The sequence below is a fragment of the Pteronotus mesoamericanus genome, unplaced genomic scaffold (genome assembly GCF_021234165.1).
Source record: "Pteronotus mesoamericanus isolate MK-2021 breed Mesoamerican mustached bat unplaced genomic scaffold, CSHL_Meso_final scaffold_21, whole genome shotgun sequence".
Classification (NCBI taxonomy): domain Eukaryota; kingdom Metazoa; phylum Chordata; class Mammalia; order Chiroptera; family Mormoopidae; genus Pteronotus; species Pteronotus mesoamericanus.
Genome location: NW_026555310.1, coordinates 19,485,885 through 19,507,117, shown reverse-complemented (window position 1 = coordinate 19,507,117; position 21,233 = coordinate 19,485,885). Strand labels below are relative to the sequence as shown.

Here is a 21,233-nt window from a genome sequence, read left to right as displayed (position 1 = left end):
ACCAAAATCAAGTAGGATATATACCAAGAATGCAAGGAAAGTTCAACATCCACAAACCAATCACCACATTAAAAAAAGATAAAAATCATATGAAATAGCATTTGACCTAAAGTCATTTATGATTTAAAAAGCTCTCAAAAAATTGGGTATAGTGAAACGTACCCATAATGAAGGCCACATATAACAAGCCCACAGCTGGCTTTATTTTAAATGGTTAAAGGCTGAGAGTTTTTCCTCTAATATTAGGAACAAAACAAGGATGATCACTCTTGCCATTTGTATTGTAAAATAATTTTTAATTTTTATTTATTGATTTTAGAGAGAGGAAGAGAGAAAGAGAAAAATACATTTTGATTTGTTGTTTCACTTATTTATGCATTCATTGGTTGATTCTTGTCTGTACCTTGACCAGGGATTAAACATACAACCTTGGCGTATCAAGAGCTACCTGGCCAGTGCCACTCTTGCAACTTTTATTTAACAAGCTATTGGAAGTCCTAGCCAGAGCAATTAGGCAACAAAGAGAAATGAAAGGAACCCAAATCAGAAAGGAAAAATAAAACTATCACTATTTGCAGATATCATATTATATATAGAAAACCCTAAAGACTCCACCAAAAAGAATGTTAGAACTTATAAATTACTTCAGTCAAGTTACAGGATACAAAATCAATGCATTAAAAAAATATGTACCATTCATGATTTGTGTTATACTTCAAAAATTTTTTACCAAGGAAAAAAATACTGTTCTGTATTTGCTATCTTTCTTGACCTACTAAATTCTGAATGAGGACGGGGCCATATGTATCCTGTTCATTATATGACCTTTGTATCCATTTTTGTCCCTGAAACATAGTAAGTTCTCTATATGAGCTTGTTGGTAAGGTATTGAATAGATAGATGAACAGTTTCCTTTCTAATCTTATTATCAACAAAATATTAAAAGCTATAATCATCTCTCTCAGGTCTTGATTTCTGAAACTTTTCAGGGCAAAATTCATATTTGCTTTGTTACTGTTGATGATCCTCTTCCAGGTATGGTGTCTAGCACATGGTAGATGCTCAATTAGTATTTTTTAAAAAATGAATAGCCCTGACCAGTGTCACTCAATTGGATGGATATCTATCTGCAAAGCGAGGTGTTGCAGGTTCGATTCCTGATCAGGGCACATGCCCAGGTTGCTGGTTCAGTCCCCAGACAGGGCACGTGCAGGAGGCAACTGATCAATATTTGTCTGTCACATTGATGTTTCTCTCCCTCTGTTACTCCCTCTCTCCAAAATTAAATAAAATGTTTTTAAAAATAAATGATTTACCTCCTAAAAAAATCAACACATAAAAATTTGTTGCATTTCTATACACTAATAATAAACTATTGGTAAGAGAAAAAGAAAATTCCTTTTATAATTGCATCGAACAAATAAAATACCTAAGAGTAAATTTAACCAAGAAGGTGAAAGAGCTGTACACTGAACACTATAAGACATCAATGAAAGAAACTGAAGGAGACAAAAATAAACGGAAAGATATTCTGTGAAGATGGAGTAGAATAATTAACATCCAAAGCAATCTACAGATTCAATGCAATTCATATCAAAATTCCAATGGCATTTTTCACAGAAATAAAATAAACAATCCTAAAATTTGAATGGAACTACAAAAGACCTTTAATAGGCAAAGGAATCTTGAGAAAGACAGGGAATCTGAGAACACTTGTAATATAAGGAAAAAAATTACACCATAAATATGTCTTACCATTTGTACTTCAATATCACCTTGTTCTTCAACTTTTATTTCTCCCTCCTGGACTGAGTCACACTCATCTTCCAGTTGTTTGTACTCTTCTTGGAACTCTTTGCCAACTGCTGCTTGTACATTCTTAATATTGTCTTTGACAGAGTGAGATATCGTGGAAGTAGGCACTTGAAATAATTTTGGAACAGAGCGCAGTGGTGTGACATGATCATAATGAGTATGTAGGAGTCGTAAAGCAATGTCACTTGTTGCTAATATCCTTGGAATATCAAATCCAATTTGTATTTCAGTGCACCTGACACTTCTGTACCTGTTAATAATTGTATTTAACAAAAAAATGAGGCCCAGGGAAACACTAGGTCTGTTGCGAATTTATACCTAACTAGTATTTCTTTTCATTTTAATTTCACCACAATTTAGAATATTTCTTTGCAGGATTTGGACCTAGTTGCTAATGTTATCCTTCTCAAAATATGTTTTTGGGATCCATAATCTAATACTCTTCTCCATCACTCCTTCTCTGGTTCCTCTGCATGGCCTTCTTCCTAACCATTCCTTAAATGTTGATATACTCAGCTCCCCATCTCTCTTCTTCTCCTTCTACATAATTTCCTTAGATATTATCTCCATGGCTTCAATTATTATTTAAATTATCAGGAGTTTTGGACATGAGTTCTGTGTTTCCTGGAGTTGGGTAGGGGGAAGAAACATCCTGAATGAACCTGAAGGGGTCCAAAAATGCCCTTATATGTGAGCATATACAATGATTGAAAGTTCAGGAGAGTCTGATGCCCAAAAAGTCAAGAATTACTGATTTATATGATAATGACTCCCAAAATTATATCTCTACTCAGATTTCTCTGGAGTCCTTCAGGGATGCACTTTGATATTTCATATGTACTTCAAACTCAACAAGTCCTTCCCTACAAACCCCTTACCATCACCATCAAAACAGAACAGGTTTTTTTTCCTGCCTCCACTACTCATCATCTTAGTAAAAGAACCATGTAATTCTCTTCTTAGACCTTCGTAGCTAATGCAGAGCTAGTCACTTTACTTTTATTTTTTAAAAATTATACGGATTAATTCTTTTCACTCTCCTGTGTATAACATATTTTATAATAAAAGCTTACATTACTATATTGTCCCTAATTTAGATTTAAACCACAGAATATTTTGTAGCAAATGCAATGTGGAAAATATATTATTCCTTACTTTTACTAAATATCCAAAGTCTAATTTCTTCCATTGTAATATGACTAGTCTTTTCAGAGCTGAGACCAGAACCTCCCAATTTTTTCTTAAAATTTACTGCCATACTAACTCAATTAATTTGAAATATTTAAGATCAAGCAGCAACTAAGTGATCACGAATTTATCATTACCTACTATCATTCCTTAGAAAGCTGTTACTTTATTAAAAATAATTGGAGAAACATCATTTAAACATCTAAAAATAGTAAACATAAAAGTATTATTTTTGGAAAGATTTTTTTACAGTTCACAAAGATAATTTCTTTTTTAAATTTGAGATTGCCATGTAGAAAGTACCCGCCACTTCTACTTTTCCGGGGAGGAAGGTTAAATGGTGAAGAGAAGGGAAAGACCTGATATTTATTCAGCATATGTGTGTACTAGACATCACATTATGACCTTTATATGCATAACTATTTAATCCCCAACTCAATCCTATTAAGTAGTATAATCATTATTAGCCTGTTGATACTCAGAAGCTTAACAAATCTGTATAACTTGCCTAAGGTAAATGGCAGGTCTATGATTCAAAACCCCATTTGGCTGACTTCTTGATGTGGGTTTTTTCAAGGATACCTTGTACCATACTGTCATTCAACAGGCACTCCTGGTGATCATGATATGACTCTAATGGCTTTCGACCTACAACATCACCCATGGGGATACCTTGGATTCTTCTTGAGGTTTGCCCACACATACAGGGTAATATTTTCATCTTGAATGACTTTTTCCATATTTCCAGTGTCCAGATCTGCCAAAGTACTAGCTTGCTATAAGGGAAAAAGAAAATATTATAAAAGATCAGAGGCCTCATAAATTATACAATTTAAATAAGTTAGGGTGTTGGATTCCCTTTACTACTTAAAGAAGTTATTTGGGTAAAAATAAGGTTTACTCAAAATGACAAAGAACTGCTTACAAATTTTCAGAATTACACAAACATATTTACTTAATTAAATGTGCTTCCCCTTTTCCACTTTGTTTCTCTTAAGGTGTCTAAGGATTAAAGTTGCTCCTATATATCCAGCATGTGTAGATTACTATTATGTTACCCTTTTCAATTTTAACATTATAATGACTTTTCATTTTAACTATACACAGGCTCCTTTATCTGTACTTTATTAAGATGTAGATTATGCTACTGCAAGTTTGCCTATTTCTGAACATATCAAGGTTAGAAAACAAAATATCCAGTTTATAAAATCCAACTGAGTTCTATCTTCTAGTCCAATACTTGGTGTCCAACATTAAACATACAATTTAAGGATGTTCTTAAAATTTTTTAAATAAAGACTAACATAGCTTGGTGTCTATTGCTCAAGAAATTAGATCTCTTAAAGAGCTTAAATAAAAGTGAGGAAATACGTATTTGGTTGTTACAATGTAAAAACTTAAAAGGGGATTTATTGCTTTTTTTTTTAAAGTAACTGTTGCCCACTCCTACTTCTTTTTTCCTGTGAAATTAATTTTGTGTAGTGTCCAGGATAATTACTCTGTAGAATTGTTCCACATTGTGGATTTATCTGATTGTTTCCTCACTGTATCATTTAACTTGCTCCTCTATCTCATTTTTCATGCACTGGGTTTAGGTAGGTTTAATTAGATTCAGATAAATCATTTTTAGCAAGAAGGCATCGTAGATTTTGTTGTGTTCTTCATATTACAACCCTCCAGGTATATTTTGTCCCATTATTAATTATGTGGATTTCATCACTTAGTTAAGGTGATGACTACCCACAACTCCATATTGCAAACAACGTTTTTCCAATCTGTAAGTAATTAGTAAGTAATACTTTGGCACTTTTCACCTAATTATTTAGGTGGTCATTGATGATCCTTATCAATTATTACATTAGAGATTGAAAAATGGTGATTTTTTTTTAACTGCCCATTCTTCCTACATTTATCAGCTAGCATTCTCCTGTGATTCTCCCCACTCCCCACTCCTCTTTCCTTCCTTCCTTTTTGGAGTATCACTATTGACTCATGGATTTTTATTTATTCAATGTGTTATAATGTATTATAGTCATTATCCTTTCTGATACTCATATTGTCCCAATTTTGACTACTGGGAGACTCTTTAAGGTAGTCTTGTCCCTTAGGATGTGACTCCCTTAGACTTGGAGCATGTGTGTGCTTTCTAGCACAAGAAGACTAAACCTCATCCTTCAATAGCAAACTTATCTTTCACTTACCCTTCCCCAGACCTGGAATCAGCCACTTACCCCAATTATACCTGGCTCCTTTTTATGGAATTAAGAGAAATATAGTTCACACTGATATTTCCATTTTAAATATAACATTACAGCAATTTTTAGGCTTTTATCTTACTGTATTTTTTATCTTACAATAAAAATCTTGATTAATAATTATAACATATTTCCTTGCCTGCTTTATCTTAACTCTAAATAAAATAGTTGCAAAATTATAATATATTATTGATAATAATAAACTTAATGAAGTTTAAGCCTTTTTTGCCTTTTTTTTAGTAATTACAACATATTCTACCAAGGCTATAACAAGGCTAGGACTGTTTTCTAGACCAAAAGAAAATGAGTCAAAATAGCCAAAAGTAATATGTGACCTTAGATTGTTTTCTGATTAAAAAATAAAAATAAAACAAAAACAGCTATACATGATATCCATAGGATATTAGGGAAAACTTAAATATGGACTGTATATTATGATATATTATAGAATTTTAATTAATTTTCTTAGGTGTAATAATGGTTTATGGTTATTTAGATATTATCATTAGTGCTAAGATACTTGGAAAAATAGAGTGACTACAATAATTGTAATCCTGTATCAACTAACTTATCTAGAATGACTATCTAATATATAATGTTTTGTGAATTTATTTTCATAATGATCCTGGTAAACCTTGGCAAGTATAATTTAAAAAATTAGATTTTAGTCATATAGATGTTTTATTTCTTTAAAAATAAAATATTTAAAATAGTTTAATATGGATAGATATATGTGCCTTAAATTATGCCACTTTTTTATAACCTTTTACTTATTGGAAAAAAGATACTGAATTTTTAAAATTATATAACATAAAATTTTAACTCTCATAAAAGTTAATAATAACATATAAACAAAATACCACACTTACTCGAAGTAGTAGTTCAGTGGCTGTGTTAAACTTTAGGTGAAGGAGCTCCTGCAGTTCAAGAATTGATCCTTGGTACTGTGCTATATTTTTATCTTGTAAATTATATGGTGAAGTTTCCAGTAAAATTAATTTCAACTTATCAATTAACTATAAAGCAAAAGTATAAAGTAAAAATTTACTCTAAAAGCAAACCAAATCTGACAAATAAACAAAGAAAAGGTAAAAAGGGGATATTCTAACATTTTTGAATCACAGAACACACCTTATTGTCAGTAAAATAAATACCAGAAAGGATTTTTATATAATTTAAGAGCATAGAAAAATAGAATATTTCCTCCCAACATACCATTATAAAAATTTTCAACCGTGTGTAACAGAGCTTTGATTACCTAAGGCTGTGGAGCAATAGGAAGAACAACAATATGAGAATAATGAGAAAGAGAATAGGAAAATTACTAATATTTACTAAATACTTACTATGTGCTGGGAACCATTCTAAATGCTTTATATATTTTAATTCATACAATCCTCATCATAACTCTATGAGGTAAAGAGTGTTATTGTACTTATTTTATAGATGAGCAGACAGGAATGCCTGGTTTCACCTGTAAGAATCTTGGAAGATGCCATTCTGTCCTAACAAGTAAAAAGATGAACAGACTGAAAAGTCAGTGGCTGTTTGTCCAGGAAGCGCGGGGTGGAGAGACCCACAGGTGAACGCGGGGAGCCGTGGCTTACCAGCACAAACTCAGGGGCAGAAGCCAGGGTAGGAACCAGTGCCAGGCAGGAACACCTGAGCAGTAAATGACGAACTACTGGCAGCTCAGTGTGGACACTTCTGAGAGTTAAAAAAAAAACACTCCAGAAGGACACAGCCATGGCAGCGGGAGGGCCCACAATACTGTGACATTTACCAACAGAGTCTTGATTAGGTTCACACAATAAATGTGGGAGAAAAATCCTCTCACGCTTTTGGCCGTCAAAGGGGAAAGAGAACCATTCTGAAATATTCCAGAGCATTCGTTCTTCTTAATAAGGCCTCGTCTCAGGACACTAATTAACCAGAGCCTAATTCACCTGGGAGAAGGGTGCATCCTACTCCAGCTGGCTCTAGTCATCCCCTCCCACTGAACAGGGGATAAGAAAATTAAGAACACCTGTGCCGTTCATCTCCCGGGGGCACAGGGTTACCAAAAGACTGGGACCCAACCACAGGACTATACAGAGTCTGGCAGAAGTAACGCCTGCTTGAGTGTGGTTGGTAGGATAATAACATGGGTGTAATCATGTATAGTTTTAATTTGAATATTTCACCTAAAATGTCATAGGGTGTGCTTGAGTGTGATATTGTTATGTTACAGAATTACATGCTTATAATTTTGTGATAAAAGATTGTGTAATAAAAAGGGGGTGTTATCTGACCCTGGAGAACTCTTCCCCTGCCCCTATCCTACCTCACCAACACATAACTAAAGGCCTATTGCAAAAATTCCTTTTACCCAGTACATCACGTCCAGCTATCAAGAAAAGATCTCTAGGTATACCAAAAGACAAAAAAACACAACTTGAAGAGACAAGGCAGGGATGTTGAAATTATCAGGCTGGGGATTTAAAATAACTACATTTAATATTCTAAGTGTCCTAATGGATAAATTAGACAGCATGCAGGAACAGATGGATAACATAAAGGGATAGATGGAAATCCTAAGAAAGAACCAAAAAAAAATGCTAGAGATCAAAATCAATGTGACAGATATGAAGAATGCCTTTGAAGGGCTCCTTAATATACTTCACTCAGCTGAGGAAAGACTCTGAGCTAGAGGACATATCAATAGAATCTCAGAAAACCAAAAAGCAAAGGGAGTGAAGACTGAGACAAAAACAGAACAGAATATCCAAGGACTAGGGGACCATGACTAAGGTAGCTTCCACATAATGGGGATACTAGAAGGAGGAAAATAGAAAGGAACAGAAGAAATATTGGAAATAATAATGACTAAGAATTTCATGAAATTAATGATAGAGGCCAAACCACAGATCCACAAAGCTCAGAGAACACCAAGGAGGATAAATGTTTCCCTTACCAAAAAAAAAAAAAAAAAAAAAAAAAAGCAAGCTACACTTAGACAAATCATTTTCAAAATATAGAAAATCAAATATAAATTTTAAAATCCTGATGGAAGCTAGAGGGGAAAAAAAAAACACTTTACCTTTAAATGAACAAAGAATTACATCGAACTGCTCAGAAACCATGCAAGCAAAAAAGAAAATGGAGAGATAATTAAAGTGTTGGGTGAAACTATCACACAGCACAATCAAGGAACAACTGGTAAGTGGCAGAATTTAGGTTGGAAAACTGACACAGATAATAAATAGAAAACTTCTAAATTAAGAGGGTCAACATAGTAGTGGAGAATAGTATGGACTCCAGCCCAATGCTGGGCTTCAGTTCTAGCCACCTCTAACTATCAGTGTGATCCTAGACAAGTTATTTAACATCTCTGTGCCTCGACTTCTTCATTTATAACATGGGAATAATGGTGCCTTCTTCAAAAGATTATTATGAAAATTCAGCAAGTTACTATTGTATTTCTAATGGCTGGCATACTAAGTATTATCTAAGTGTTTGTCAAATAAATGAATTTTATAATCTGGAACTTGATGCTTACCAGGGCATCACTGCTATCCAATCATTTCTGTTCCTCTTGTGGTTTCCTGCTTTAGTTTCCTATTGCTATGATTCCTCTCCTCTTCTGTCTCCTGTTTTGTTTTACTTACCATTTTTCATCTTCCCTACTATTTATTACTTATAATTCTGTACTCCACATTCATAACAGAAAGATACCACTTTGTGCTCATCACTGGCGAGCTCCAGTGCATCCTCCCACTGCCTCCCTGCTAATAGCAGAGCACCAGATTCCTGGCCCAGCATCATGCTATGGCAGCCGCCCTGGACCATGTGCGATGGCAAGAACACCGTATGATGAATCCACTGGTGTACAATACCTCACAATGTGTGGGAGGCTCTCTGGAGCCTCTTGAAAGAGTAAGGCCCATCTAGGTCTCATAGGGGACTCTAAGCAAGCCGCAATCCACATTTTTCACATGTAAAAAAACCTCATCTGCGTGTTTTCCAGATTACATTAGGCAATGCTTGTTATGTGTTTCCCAGAGTCCGGAGGTACTTGATTTCACAACAGCATGGAGAAGAGTTAAACCACAGTTACAACAAGCACAAAAATATAGTGAGGAATTAGAACAAAAATTATAAGGGAGGACTCCTGGTCAAGATGGCAGCATAGGTAGACATGGCTCGCCTCTTCGCACAAACACATCAAAATTGCAACTAAAATATAGAACAACCGTCACTCAGAGCCATCAGAAATCAAGTTGAATGGAAGTCTGACAACTATGGAATCAAAGAAACCATATCAGTCCAGACTGATAGGAGGGGTGCACATGGAATGGGCTGGTCCTTCACCCACAAGTAGTGGATAGAAATTCAGGAGGGACATCCTGAGAGTAAGGAGTCCCAGCCTCATACCAGGCCCTGGTGCCCAGGGTTTCAGTGCCAGGAAGATAATTCCCCACAACTTCTGGCTGCAAAAACCAGCAGGGACTGAGTCAGTGGAAGAAATTTCTGGAGTCCCAAGCAGTTTGTTTTTAAAGAAGCCACACATGGACTCACCTACTCAGACACACTCCCTCTGAGCTCCAGCATCAGGGTAGCAGCTCGAAAGGCACCCATGGTATACAGGAAGAAACTGAAATGTCTGGCATCAAGGCAAGCAGAGGCCATTGTCCCTTTTCTAAACCCTCCCCTTACAAAGCTGGCAAACTGATACCATTTCTGAGACTCCATCAACCTGGCTAACAATGTAAGACCCGCCTTGGAGATCCCCAGAGATTTCTCCCCACTCCACTTACTGGCCACCCAAGGTACTTTTTGATATGAATGGCTGGTCTTGGCTCATGCTTCACAACTTCCTAAATCCTCTGAAATAAGCTGGCCTCAGTCAGCCCCAGGCCCCGCATTAGCAACAGCTAGCCTATATTCACAACTTGGCTTCATCTGGAAATCTCCAAGCCCAGCACAAGTAGCAGCTGTCTCAGATTATTTTATAGCTCAGGCAGGTTGCCCTGGGCAAAAAACAAAGATGGGGACTGACTTTAGCCTATACCACCTGGGAAACCCCAGGGCCAGCACACCCAGTGGACAGCTACAGCCCATGTTAGAGCACCATCAACCTACCTCTGCACAGCTGATCCTCTAAAGAGGGTGGAGGTTGGGGGTAAGTGGTCACGGCCTGTCCGTGCAGCTGACTGCTCTGGGAAAATCCCTCCCATTGACCTTCCAACAGCAACCAGGGTTCAACTACAAAAAGGGTGTACTCATCCCACACAAAGGGCACAACTTGAATATCCAGCTTGGGTCATAGGAGAGTCTGTGCCACTAGAACCTACAGGACACCTACTACATTAGGCCACACTACTAAGACAGAGTCAAAGCAGTTCTATATAATATATAGAAACAAATACAGAGAGGCTGCCACAACAAGGAGACAAAGAAACATGGCCCAAATGAAAGAACAGATCAAAACTCCAGAAAAAGAGATTAACAAAATGGAGATATGCAATCTCTCTGATGCACAGTGAAAACACTGGTTATAAGGATGCTCAAGGAACTTAGTGAGGGCCTCAACAGCCTAAGAAAGATCCATTCAGAAACAAAGGATACTGTAATTGAAATAAAGAACAATTTACAGGGAAACAACAGCAGAGTGGATGAAGCCAAGAATCAAATCAATGATATGGAACATAAGGAAGCAAAAAACAATCAATCCTAACAACAAGAAAAAAGAATCCAAAAAAAATGAGGATAGCATAAGCAGCCTCTGGGATAACTTCAAGAGGTCCAACATTCACCTCATAGGGGTGCCAGAAGGAGAAGAGATAGAGCAAGAAATTGGAAATCTATTTGAAAAAATAATGAAAGTGCCCTGGCTGGTGTGGCTCAGTGGATTAAGTGCCGACCTGCAAATCAAAGGGTCGCTGGTTTGATTCCTAGTCAGGGCACATGCCTGGGTTGCAGGCCAAGTCCCCAGTATGAGGCGTTCAAGAGGCAACCACACATTGATGTTTCTTTCCCTTTCTTTCTCCCTACCTTCCCCTCTCTAAAAGTAAATAATAAAATAGTTAAAATTTAAAAAAATTAATTAAAAAAATGAAAGAAAACTCCCCTAATTTGGCGAAGGTAATGGACATGCAAGTCCAAGAAGCACTGAGAGTCCCAAATAAGATAGATACAAAGAGGCCAACTCCAAGGCACATCATAATTAAAATGCCAAAAGTTAAAGATAAAGAGAGAATCTTAAAAACAGCAAGAGAAAAGAAGTTAGTTACCTACAGGGGAGTTCCTGTAAGACCTTAAGCTGGTTTCTCAAACAAAACTTTGCAGGCTAGAAGGTGTTGGCAAATGTTCAAAGTGATGAAAAGCAGGGACCTACAGCCAAGGTTGCTCTACCCAGCAAAGCTATCATTTAGAATCGAAGGGTAGATGAAGAGCTTCCCAGTCAAGGAAAAACTAAAGGACTTCATCATCACCAAACCATTATTATATGAAATGTTAAAGGGACTTATTTAAGAAAAATAAGAAGATCAACACTATGAACAAAAAAATGACAAAAAATACAAATCTATCAACAGCTGAATCTAAAAAACAAACTAAGCAAACAAGAACAGAAACAGGATCATGGGTACAAAGAGTGTTTTGATGGTTGCCAGATGGGAGGGGGTGTAGGGGAACGGGTGAAGAGGTGAGGGGATTAAGAAATACAAATAGGTAGGTACAGAATAGCCAGGGGGGTGTAAAGTACAGCATAAGAACTGGAGCAGCCAAAGAACTTACACAAATGACCCGGGGACATGAACAACGGTGGGGGGACTGCCTGACGGAGTGAGGAGTGTTGGGTGGTAGGGGTACAAAGGGGGAAAATCAGGACAACTGGAATAGCATAATCAATAAAATTAACTTTTTAAAAATCATAAAGGATAACAAGACCAAGAAAATTACATTACTTTTACTGTCTAATATTATGAGGTGTGTATAAGTGTGGATTTCTTTCTATTATCATCACTTGGCATTTGTTGTATTTCATGAATGAGAGTGTTCATATCTTTCTTCAATTCTGAAAAATCACCGACCATATCTGTTTGACTTCTTTCTCTCCCTCATACTTCTGGAAGTCCTTTTCAATCAATTTTTAGTCCTTCTTCCTCTATCATTCATATATGTTAACTGCTCTTTTACATTTTCATCCCTCTATCTCTGTTTTCTGTGTTCTGGTAAATTCATCCAATACAACTTGTGATTCCCTCCTGATTGAGAATTCTCACTAGAAACATTTTTGTTTTCCCTTTATTAAGCTAAAGATGAGCCAAACAAGTTCCTATCACCTCCCTTTGCAGAGGAGGTTTCCCCCTACTAGCCACATGACCTTCGTGAGGCTCCCAGCAATGTCGGTGGGGGGGGGCTCTGATCCATTTGTCACCTTCCATGTAACCTCAGCTCTGCCCCTGATGGCCCTTTAAACCAAACCTAAGCCACCAGGGGTTAACAGACACTTTCTGGGAAGCCACTGACTCCATACTTGCCCACTTTTCTAAATTGTTTTATGAACTCCAAGATTTTCCCTTACTTTCTTTTATACTAGGCAATGGACTTAAGTGTCATTTAAATTTTTTTTTCTAGCATTTTTAAGTGCATTGTAAAGTGGTAGCCCCTTAGGCTAGTCTATCCACCCTATTTGCAGAAATAGAACATAGGATATTCTTATTCATCTTTGTACTTTCACTGCCTGAACGAGTAGGTTCCTGGCACATAGGTAACAATAAAAACATGTACTGCATCAATGAATAATGAATAAGGCAGCTGAGGAGAAAACTATGTACTTTCTCCCTCAGTTATTTACATAAATGGAGGCAACTTAATTTTTTTGCTTGACTCAGACACACATACAGTTAATATTTCACACTTATGTTATGTAGACCTCATCTAAAGTATCAAGAGGTTCTTAGGAGTGAAAGAAAAAAAGATTAGCAAGTATTTTTCTCTATAGCCATGGAAACAACAGTCTTATTAATTGGCAAATGTCATTTATTTATTTCTATTTTTGAAATCAATTTGTAACTTAAATAATTTTAAATTATGGAATAACACCTAGGTACTTACATGCAGCACTAGTTTACTCTTTGCAATTACTTCCTCAAAAATCTCATTTGTTTCCTCTTTCCATAAGCTAATGAAAGTATTGATTTCTTGAGATATTGATGGATCAGGACTCCCATCACATTGAATGTAGTGCTTCCACTGTAGAATAAAAATATTTAAAGGTTCACACTAATGAAAATTCAACCAGAGATTAAATTACTTCTTTTTTAAGTATGAGTTCTCATAACCTAGTTTTACCAATTTAGGCAGAAATATGTTATGACTAACTAGTTACTTGAGTTATCTCTAAAATAACCAAATTCCACCTCACCAAAATAGTTTGTAAGTCTCAATAATTCAAATAAATACAAATTTATTGTCATTTAATTTTTAAAACAGTGTATGAGTCGGTTTTGTTTTGCTTTCCTCTCTAATCATATAGCTTCTACATTTACAAAAGCCAACACTTGGGCTAATTTCTACTCTCAAATTGTTACTAATTGTTAATCACCATGGGCATTTTAGTATGAGCCCCTCCATTCATTTTGTAATCTGTGCAAATTCTACATTTGTTTTTTTTTTTGTTTTTTTTTTTTAATTAATTTATTTACTTTTTAAATACATTTGTCTCTGCCTTCCCGCCCCTCTTTCCCTTGCCCCCTCCCACCTTCCCTCCCTCAGCTCTTCCCCTTTGGTTTTGTCCATGAGTCCTTGCTATATGTTCCTTGACTTTCCCCTTCCCTTCCCTTTCCCTGCCCCCCCTTCCCTCTTGTCTCTGTTGATTTCTTTTCCTTTCGGTGTTGCTGGTCATATTTGCCTTGCTTCTTTGCATTGTTGGTTAGGTTCCGCTTATAGGTGAGATCATATGGTATTTGTCTTTCGCCCCCTGGCTTACATTTGTAATCACACTGCACTTACATTTTTTTGCTTAAAATTATAGCATAATCATCTTTTGTCATATTATTACAGTTTTTCCTTTTTCTCCTGATCTAAACGTACACAGTTTGGGGCAACACTAGATTGCCTTAAACTCAAAATTTTTATTTTATAATTTAGGATAATTTCCTCAATAAAGATTCCAAAAATTAATTGAGTCAAAGAAAATAAATATTTCAAGGATCTTTTTATTGACAAATAGTTTTCTACAAGGCTAGATGAATTTACTTTACTACAAGCAATCTGTCAGATTAGAGATTTTTTTATAGACAGCTTTCAGGTTTCTTGGGACTAAAAAGGATAGCAGACTATAACTCCCTCTTGTGGTACAAATGTATTAGCTAAAAAAAGAAAAGAAAAGAAAAGAAAATCAGTCTTACCTGAGAAAGCAATCTATTATCTCTTTTCAGTTTCTCTGCTTCAGAAAAGCACCCCTCTAATAAATAAAGTTCCTGAAGTTCTTCATTTTTCCTGTCTAGATCCTGTCGCATGAGGATACATTGATTTATTCCTTAATTTCAGCTTTGTGTTTCACAGTAGCATTGAAAATTTACTTGGCAAAGTATTTAGTTTCAGAATGAATACTAAAAGTAGTTTGAATGTAACCGATATTTCTAAAAGGTTTCATCTGAAACAGTGATTTACAAAATGTGGTCTGCACACTCATGGTGTATCCCCCAAGACATTTTTGGCATCTGTGAAGTCAAATATATTTTCACAATAATACTAAGACTTTGTCTTTTTCGCTGTGTACACATTTGCACTGATGGTGCAAGATGGTGTAAAACTGTGGGTGACAGTATTAATCAAGGCACAAACTATACTAGTGGCCATACTCTTCAGGGTGGAGGGGTAGTAAACAGCCAGTATCATGTAAGAATGACCTGATGAAACAGTAAAAATTATTAATTCTATAAAATATCAACCTTTAAGTGTGTATGTCTTTTTAATATCCTGTGTGATAAAATGGGAAGTATGCATAAAGCATGTCTGCTGCATATCAACAGACAGCACTGTCTTGAGATATAAAAACTTTTGCAATTATTTGAGTATTTTGGCAGACATTCTATCAAAAATAAATGAATTGAGCATGTCACTTCCAGGAAACAATTTAAAGGATTTGTTGCCAATGATAAAATTCAAGCTTTCAAATAATTTCCAAATCTCAGAAAACTTCTATCTACCACTGTGCGCTTGAGAGTTTCCCATCCTTAAGAAATTTTCTAATTTTATTGTAGATGATATTAATGCTTGTGGGGTTTTTTTGATAATGGATAATAAATATGTGTCAACATTTGGAAGCAAATAATTCAGTGAACATAATTTTTCCAAGCAAGCGATACATGATACTGCAAAATCATGCATGGAAAACAGTCTATTCAAAGTGTAAGATAGGTCAATGTTTTAGTGTAATAGAGTATGAAAAGTTCATTGATATGGTTTCAGATTCCACATTAAGAAATTACCACTTGCTGATTTTTGGTACAGTAATAAAAAATATCCACAATTATCTGAAAGGCTAACACAATATCCCTCCTTTTTCTAGCTATGTATCTGTGTGAGGCCAGATTTTCTTCATATACTCCAATAAAAAAATACAGATTGTAATGGAATACTAAGTAGATATAAGAATCCAGTTGTCTTCTGTTAAGTCAGACATTAAAGAGATTTTCAAAATATAAGCAATGCCACTCATTTCCCTCATTTTGTTATATAAAACAAAATCTATAACATGTGGTCATGGATGTTAACTAGACTTATTGTGGTGATTATTTCACAATATATACAAATATTAAATCATTATGCTGCACACCTGAAACTAATACATCAATTGTAGCTACATAATACACATTATATATATAATTAGATATAGCTGTTTTCTTATAAACATGTTAATATGTATTTATTTATTCTTATTTAAGTTTATTTTTAACAATGTTTAAGTCTATTAATATAATGTATTTTTAATTTCTTAGTTTTAATTTCTAGTATGTAAATATTAATAGATATAACCCACATAAACAAAAGCTCCTTGGTGGAGGGTCTTCAATATTTAAGAGTAATGAGGTTTTTTCCCTGAGATCAAAATATTTCAGAACTACTGATCTGAAAATTTCTAGTGAAAAAGAGAAGTGAAACAAAAAAAGGAGAGGTAGAATTTAAATATATTTTTCCTTTTGGTCCCTGTTTAATTATCTATAAAACAGATTGAGAATAATACATTAATATTTACAAGCATGGGCTCAAATGCAAGGCTACTTATATCTAGGTCCTGGCCCCAGCCAGCTTGACTTCTCTATTCCTCAATTTCCTTATCTGTGAAATATGGATGATAATGTCATTCATTTTATGGTAGGATTAAGTGAGCTAAGCCAGTTCATACAGGCTTAACTATTACTAGTAGCTTCTGGAGGAGAAGGACATTAAATAGCCTAATGGATCTGGTAGTCATATAGTTTAAGTCTTCATTAGTAACACCATTAATGTTTATTTACTTTTGCTTCAAGTTGTTGCCATTTTTCTTTCTGAACTCGTTCCATTTCAAGTCTTTCCATTTCTTCTTTTTCATGTTTCATACGGGCTTCCTCTAAAGAACAAAAGAAAAATTTTTTTCACAGTGATAAAATCAGTCTATTTTTAAGCCATTAAAGTCACTTCAAACATTTGCAAGATGTAATGGTGGTGATATATTTTATAGAAGTCACAACCTTTACTATGCAGCAGAACTAAGACAACTGCTAGATTTCTTTTAAAAAAGTGACGTGACTAAACTTTAAGGCCCTCCCCAAAAAATAGGCCCATAATGATATTTCTCTTCTCTCCAAAGTTTATAATGATTCAATAATGATTTTAGCCAATAAAAAAAATCACAAATCTATCATGGGTAATTAAGGGGAGGTAACATTGTCATGAGATTTCCATAACCTTGTGATATCTACATCATCAAAGCAATAACCTTAATCTTCTCTTGCTTTCACTACCAAAAAGAAAATGTGATACATATGTTGAAGAATATGGGTTTAAAACAATATCATAAAACATTCCCCGAGATCTAGATCCTGACAGTCTATTCTTATCATGAGTCATTTATAGAGGATTTATATGATTATACATAAAAAAATCAGCATGAAACCTGAAAACAGACTTTTAAGACCTGAATCTTAATCCACAGATGGTCTTAATGTTCAAAGCTACAGCCACTTGAAATATTCAGATTTTTAAAATAATTTTGGTGTTTTAAATAACCAATATTTTTATTAATTTTAATTGATATTTTTAACACATGAAAGTCCTCTTTACATTTGGCAAATATATGTTATTAAACTATAAAAATCTAGGCAGCCATGTGTATTTCTTGCTAGTCTGTATTTCCCTTATTTAATGAATTTGAGTTTCAGAATTCTCACTGCATAATCAGCACCAATGCCTCTATTTCATCAGTACATATGAACTGCTTCAAGTAGGATTGCCAGAATTAACATAAAAATAAAGAATGCTCAGTTGACTTTGAATTTCAGAAAAATAATGATAATTTTTTTTTTGTTTAAGTATGTCTCAAATATTGCACGGGGAAAATTATGTCAAGTTATCCATAGTTTACCTGAAATTCAAATTCAACCAGGCATCCTGTACTTTATCTGGCATCTCTACTTCAAGATATATCTGAAAGTGATTTGTATTAACTACCAACTTTCTGGGTACCCTTTAAATATTAGGTACCTATCATAAAAAATGAAATTTGAAAAATTAAAGAATTTTGAAAATTCTTTTTTTTATTGTTGTTCAAGTACACTTGTCTCCATTTTCCTGCCACCGCTTTGCCCCTCCCCACCCACCCTCACTTGCCACTCTCAGTCCTTTATCAAGGAACATGTATAAAGGACTCAAGGACAAAGCCCAAGGGAGGAAGGATTGAAAATTCTTTTAAAATATATTGACTGGAGTTACCAGTTGATGGTTGGTATCTCCTACATGTAAAAATAGCACCACTGTGTACTTTGTACCTTCCTCTTTTTGTCGTCTCTCCTCCTCCTCTTGTAGCTTCTTCAATCGTTCAGCTTTGCTGAGTCTCTTTTTCTTATTGCCAGACTTAACAAAGGCAACAACATATAAATGAAAAGGCTACTAACCCAAATAACTTAAAAATACATATCCCTCAAACAGAATTAGGAAAAATATCTCCACGAATCCCATTTTTCACTCATTCACATAACACTGCCTATTATGTGCAAAGCCTTGACTCAGTGCCTTCAGGGCAAAGTATGGAAGCAATTAATAAAAATAAGCATATAAATCATTCAGCACCAAGAGTAACAGTGACAAACATATACAATTTAAGTAAATCTCTTATCCCCAGTTTTAACATCTTTAAAATGGTGCTAAATGGAACCTTGTTTCACTGTTGTAAAGATTAAAAGAAAATATATATAAAAACAGTCTTAACACTGCAACGTGTCTATTAAAGGAATTTGTATGGCTAACAGATATACAGAGAATTATTTTACAAGTTTGGAGGAAGAAGAGATTATTTTCAATAGCTGGGATAAAGTAAAATTGTACAGAGCAGTACAGTACTCAAGTCTGTGGCCCCCAAATTTTAACATTCAGATATGAGGGGAAGATATCCCCCAAAGAGGGAGATGCAGGCAGAAGGTACAGAGTTCAGAGAGCGCTGGAGAGGCCAAATGCCACGGGCCCTGGGAAGGCTCCAAGAGGAGATGAAGTGGAAATGAGAATGGAAAAGACAACTGGAACCTATGCTATAGAGTTTGGACATTAATCTAAAAGAAATGGAAACCCCCTAAGTGTTTTTGAGAAGAGCTATGTTTATTAAGAATATAATTTTGAAAACCTGGTATTAGGGAAAAGGATGATTATAAAGAGGGTATAATTTTGGTCACTATTAAAAATAGTTAACTAAAGTCATGACCCTAAATGCAGATAGGAGAATGGATCCAATAACTATTTTATCAATTAAATTATCTGATAATCATTAGAGACAAGAGAGGAAGGATTCAAAGAAAAGTTAAAAAAAAAAAAGAATGGTAGTCCATAACACGTAAATTTGTAAGACAAATTCTTTAAAGGAGTTTAAATATAATTAATATGAAGTTCTGGAGTATCCAGGAAATGCTGCAGGCATTAAAATTGGGAAACTGAGGTTTAGCAAAGAGATCAGGGCTAGAGCATACAGATCTGAGGACTATCGTGGTGACAGCCACCTCCTCTCCACTTTCCTGGAGGGAAGATTACATAAAGAAAGACCATCATCTAAACTGAGGAATCAAGAGTGATTGACCCTTGGGATATCTGCTCTGGATGACCATCTTCAATTTTTGGCTCACTTACTGCAGGATGGTCCACTGGAACCTGCAACCCATTAGCCCTACCACTTTTCCACTGTTCATCAACTGTTTTCACAGTTGGTTGGTCCCTCACCATTATCACTAACCATATAACTTCACCTCTCCTATTTTCCTCTCCCTCTGAGAAGCTCAGCTAGAGAATTCCTAGTTCTAGTTAAATTCAACTCTCCATTATTCTGTGCTGGCAAGAAGAGCAGCTGAACCATGCCAGAAAAAAATGCATAGCTCAAATTTTTGAGCACAATTTTAACTAGGCTCTAAACACTATCCTTTCTCTTACTACTATTTCATTGTCCTCAGTCTTCAAACCTCCAAAATCCTCTGCTCTTTCCTTCTCTCAGCTATTGATCTCACCTTTTGTATTACTAGAAACTTTGAAAAGAAAGCAATCTCTTTGCACAGCGGATCTTAGAACCAACATATCTTTAGGCCTGTCTTCCCTCCCTTTACAGTGGGTGAAATGTATGGACCTGGCTCTTATAACTAACACCTTTAGTTATTCATAAATTTCTCCCTCCTGAGATTTCACATCCTCCCCATCATTGGCTCCAATTCTGTTACCCTTCATGTCAAATGACCTAAAAAGAGTTGTTTCTGCTTTTGTTTCCCCATTTTCTGCATGGCCCACTCAGGCTTTCATTTCTATCACTTCATTAAAACCTCTCCTGTCAAGGATCTTCACAGACGGCTATGTTTCCAACGCCAATGGTCAGCTGTCAGCCTTCATTTTACTCATCTGCCATCAACATTTTACAAAGTTTTCTTCCTCCTTCTTGAAATAATTTCTTCATTTGGCCTTTAGGTTAGAACTGTCTGATTTAGCTTCTTCTCTCATAGGTCCCTCCTTCTCAGACATCTTTTCTGGCTTCTCCTCCTCAGCTGTAGTTGATCAGTAACTTTTAAAATCATTTGTTTATATATTCCCTAAAACAATTTTGGAAAACTATGTACCCCTTTACACATTTTTAAGTTGGCATTGAAAACTTTTCATCACAAACTTAAAAGCTGCAAATATTTCCAATATATGACATAACTGTTATACCACTCATTTAAATATATCAATCACTGATGAAAATATATACAATGGAATCTATATTCCATGGTGATCTGATGGCCAATATCATTAATTTAAAAAAAATATGAACAAGCTTTTCTTTAGTAAAAATTTAATCCTTTTTCTCCTTAAACTTATATTTCCATTCCCCAACAGAATCTTATCCTAATGCAATATACTGGAAAACTTTTGTTGAACCTGCATATTTATCTATTATAAAAATAGGTATAAAATTTTTAAAAGTTTATTCCCTTGTTTCTAAGTAATAAAAATGTTGTTCTGGACTGACCTAATCTTAAACATTTTTTCAGTACACAGTTAAACAAAGCAACATATTATATTACAAATTTTGATGAATATTATCATGAGAAGTAAAATTTTACTGGATATAGCTCTCTTGATGAGATGGCTGGGCTTTTTTCCTTTTCTTGTTAGCTCATGACCCATGGATAATTGTTAGTTATTGCTAAATAAAACAAGAATTCAGACAAATTTTATTTTAATTTTCACAAATATAAGAAATGAGAAATCCAGTATACA

The 21,233-nt window shown here is 35.1% G+C and overlaps 1 protein-coding gene across 2 annotated transcripts in view; it reads right to left on the bottom strand.

Annotated features, from left to right (window-relative positions):
- DNAI7 (dynein axonemal intermediate chain 7) overlaps positions 1-16,843 on the bottom strand; it is a 44,741-nt gene extending 27,898 nt beyond the window's left edge. For both annotated transcript variants that reach the window (XM_054590901.1, XM_054590902.1), the window contains exons 1-6: positions 16,769-16,843; positions 14,654-14,755; positions 13,359-13,496; positions 6,128-6,274; positions 3,676-3,779; positions 1,756-2,065 (exon numbers count right to left, since the gene is read on the bottom strand). In XM_054590901.1, coding sequence (XP_054446876.1) covers positions 1,756-2,065; positions 3,676-3,779; positions 6,128-6,274; positions 13,359-13,496; positions 14,654-14,755; positions 16,769-16,828 — 861 coding nt within the window. In that variant the 5' untranslated portion in view covers positions 16,829-16,843. The remainder of the gene's footprint in view (positions 1-1,755; positions 2,066-3,675; positions 3,780-6,127; positions 6,275-13,358; positions 13,497-14,653; positions 14,756-16,768) is intronic.
- Between the last annotated feature and the right edge of the window lie 4,390 nt (positions 16,844-21,233).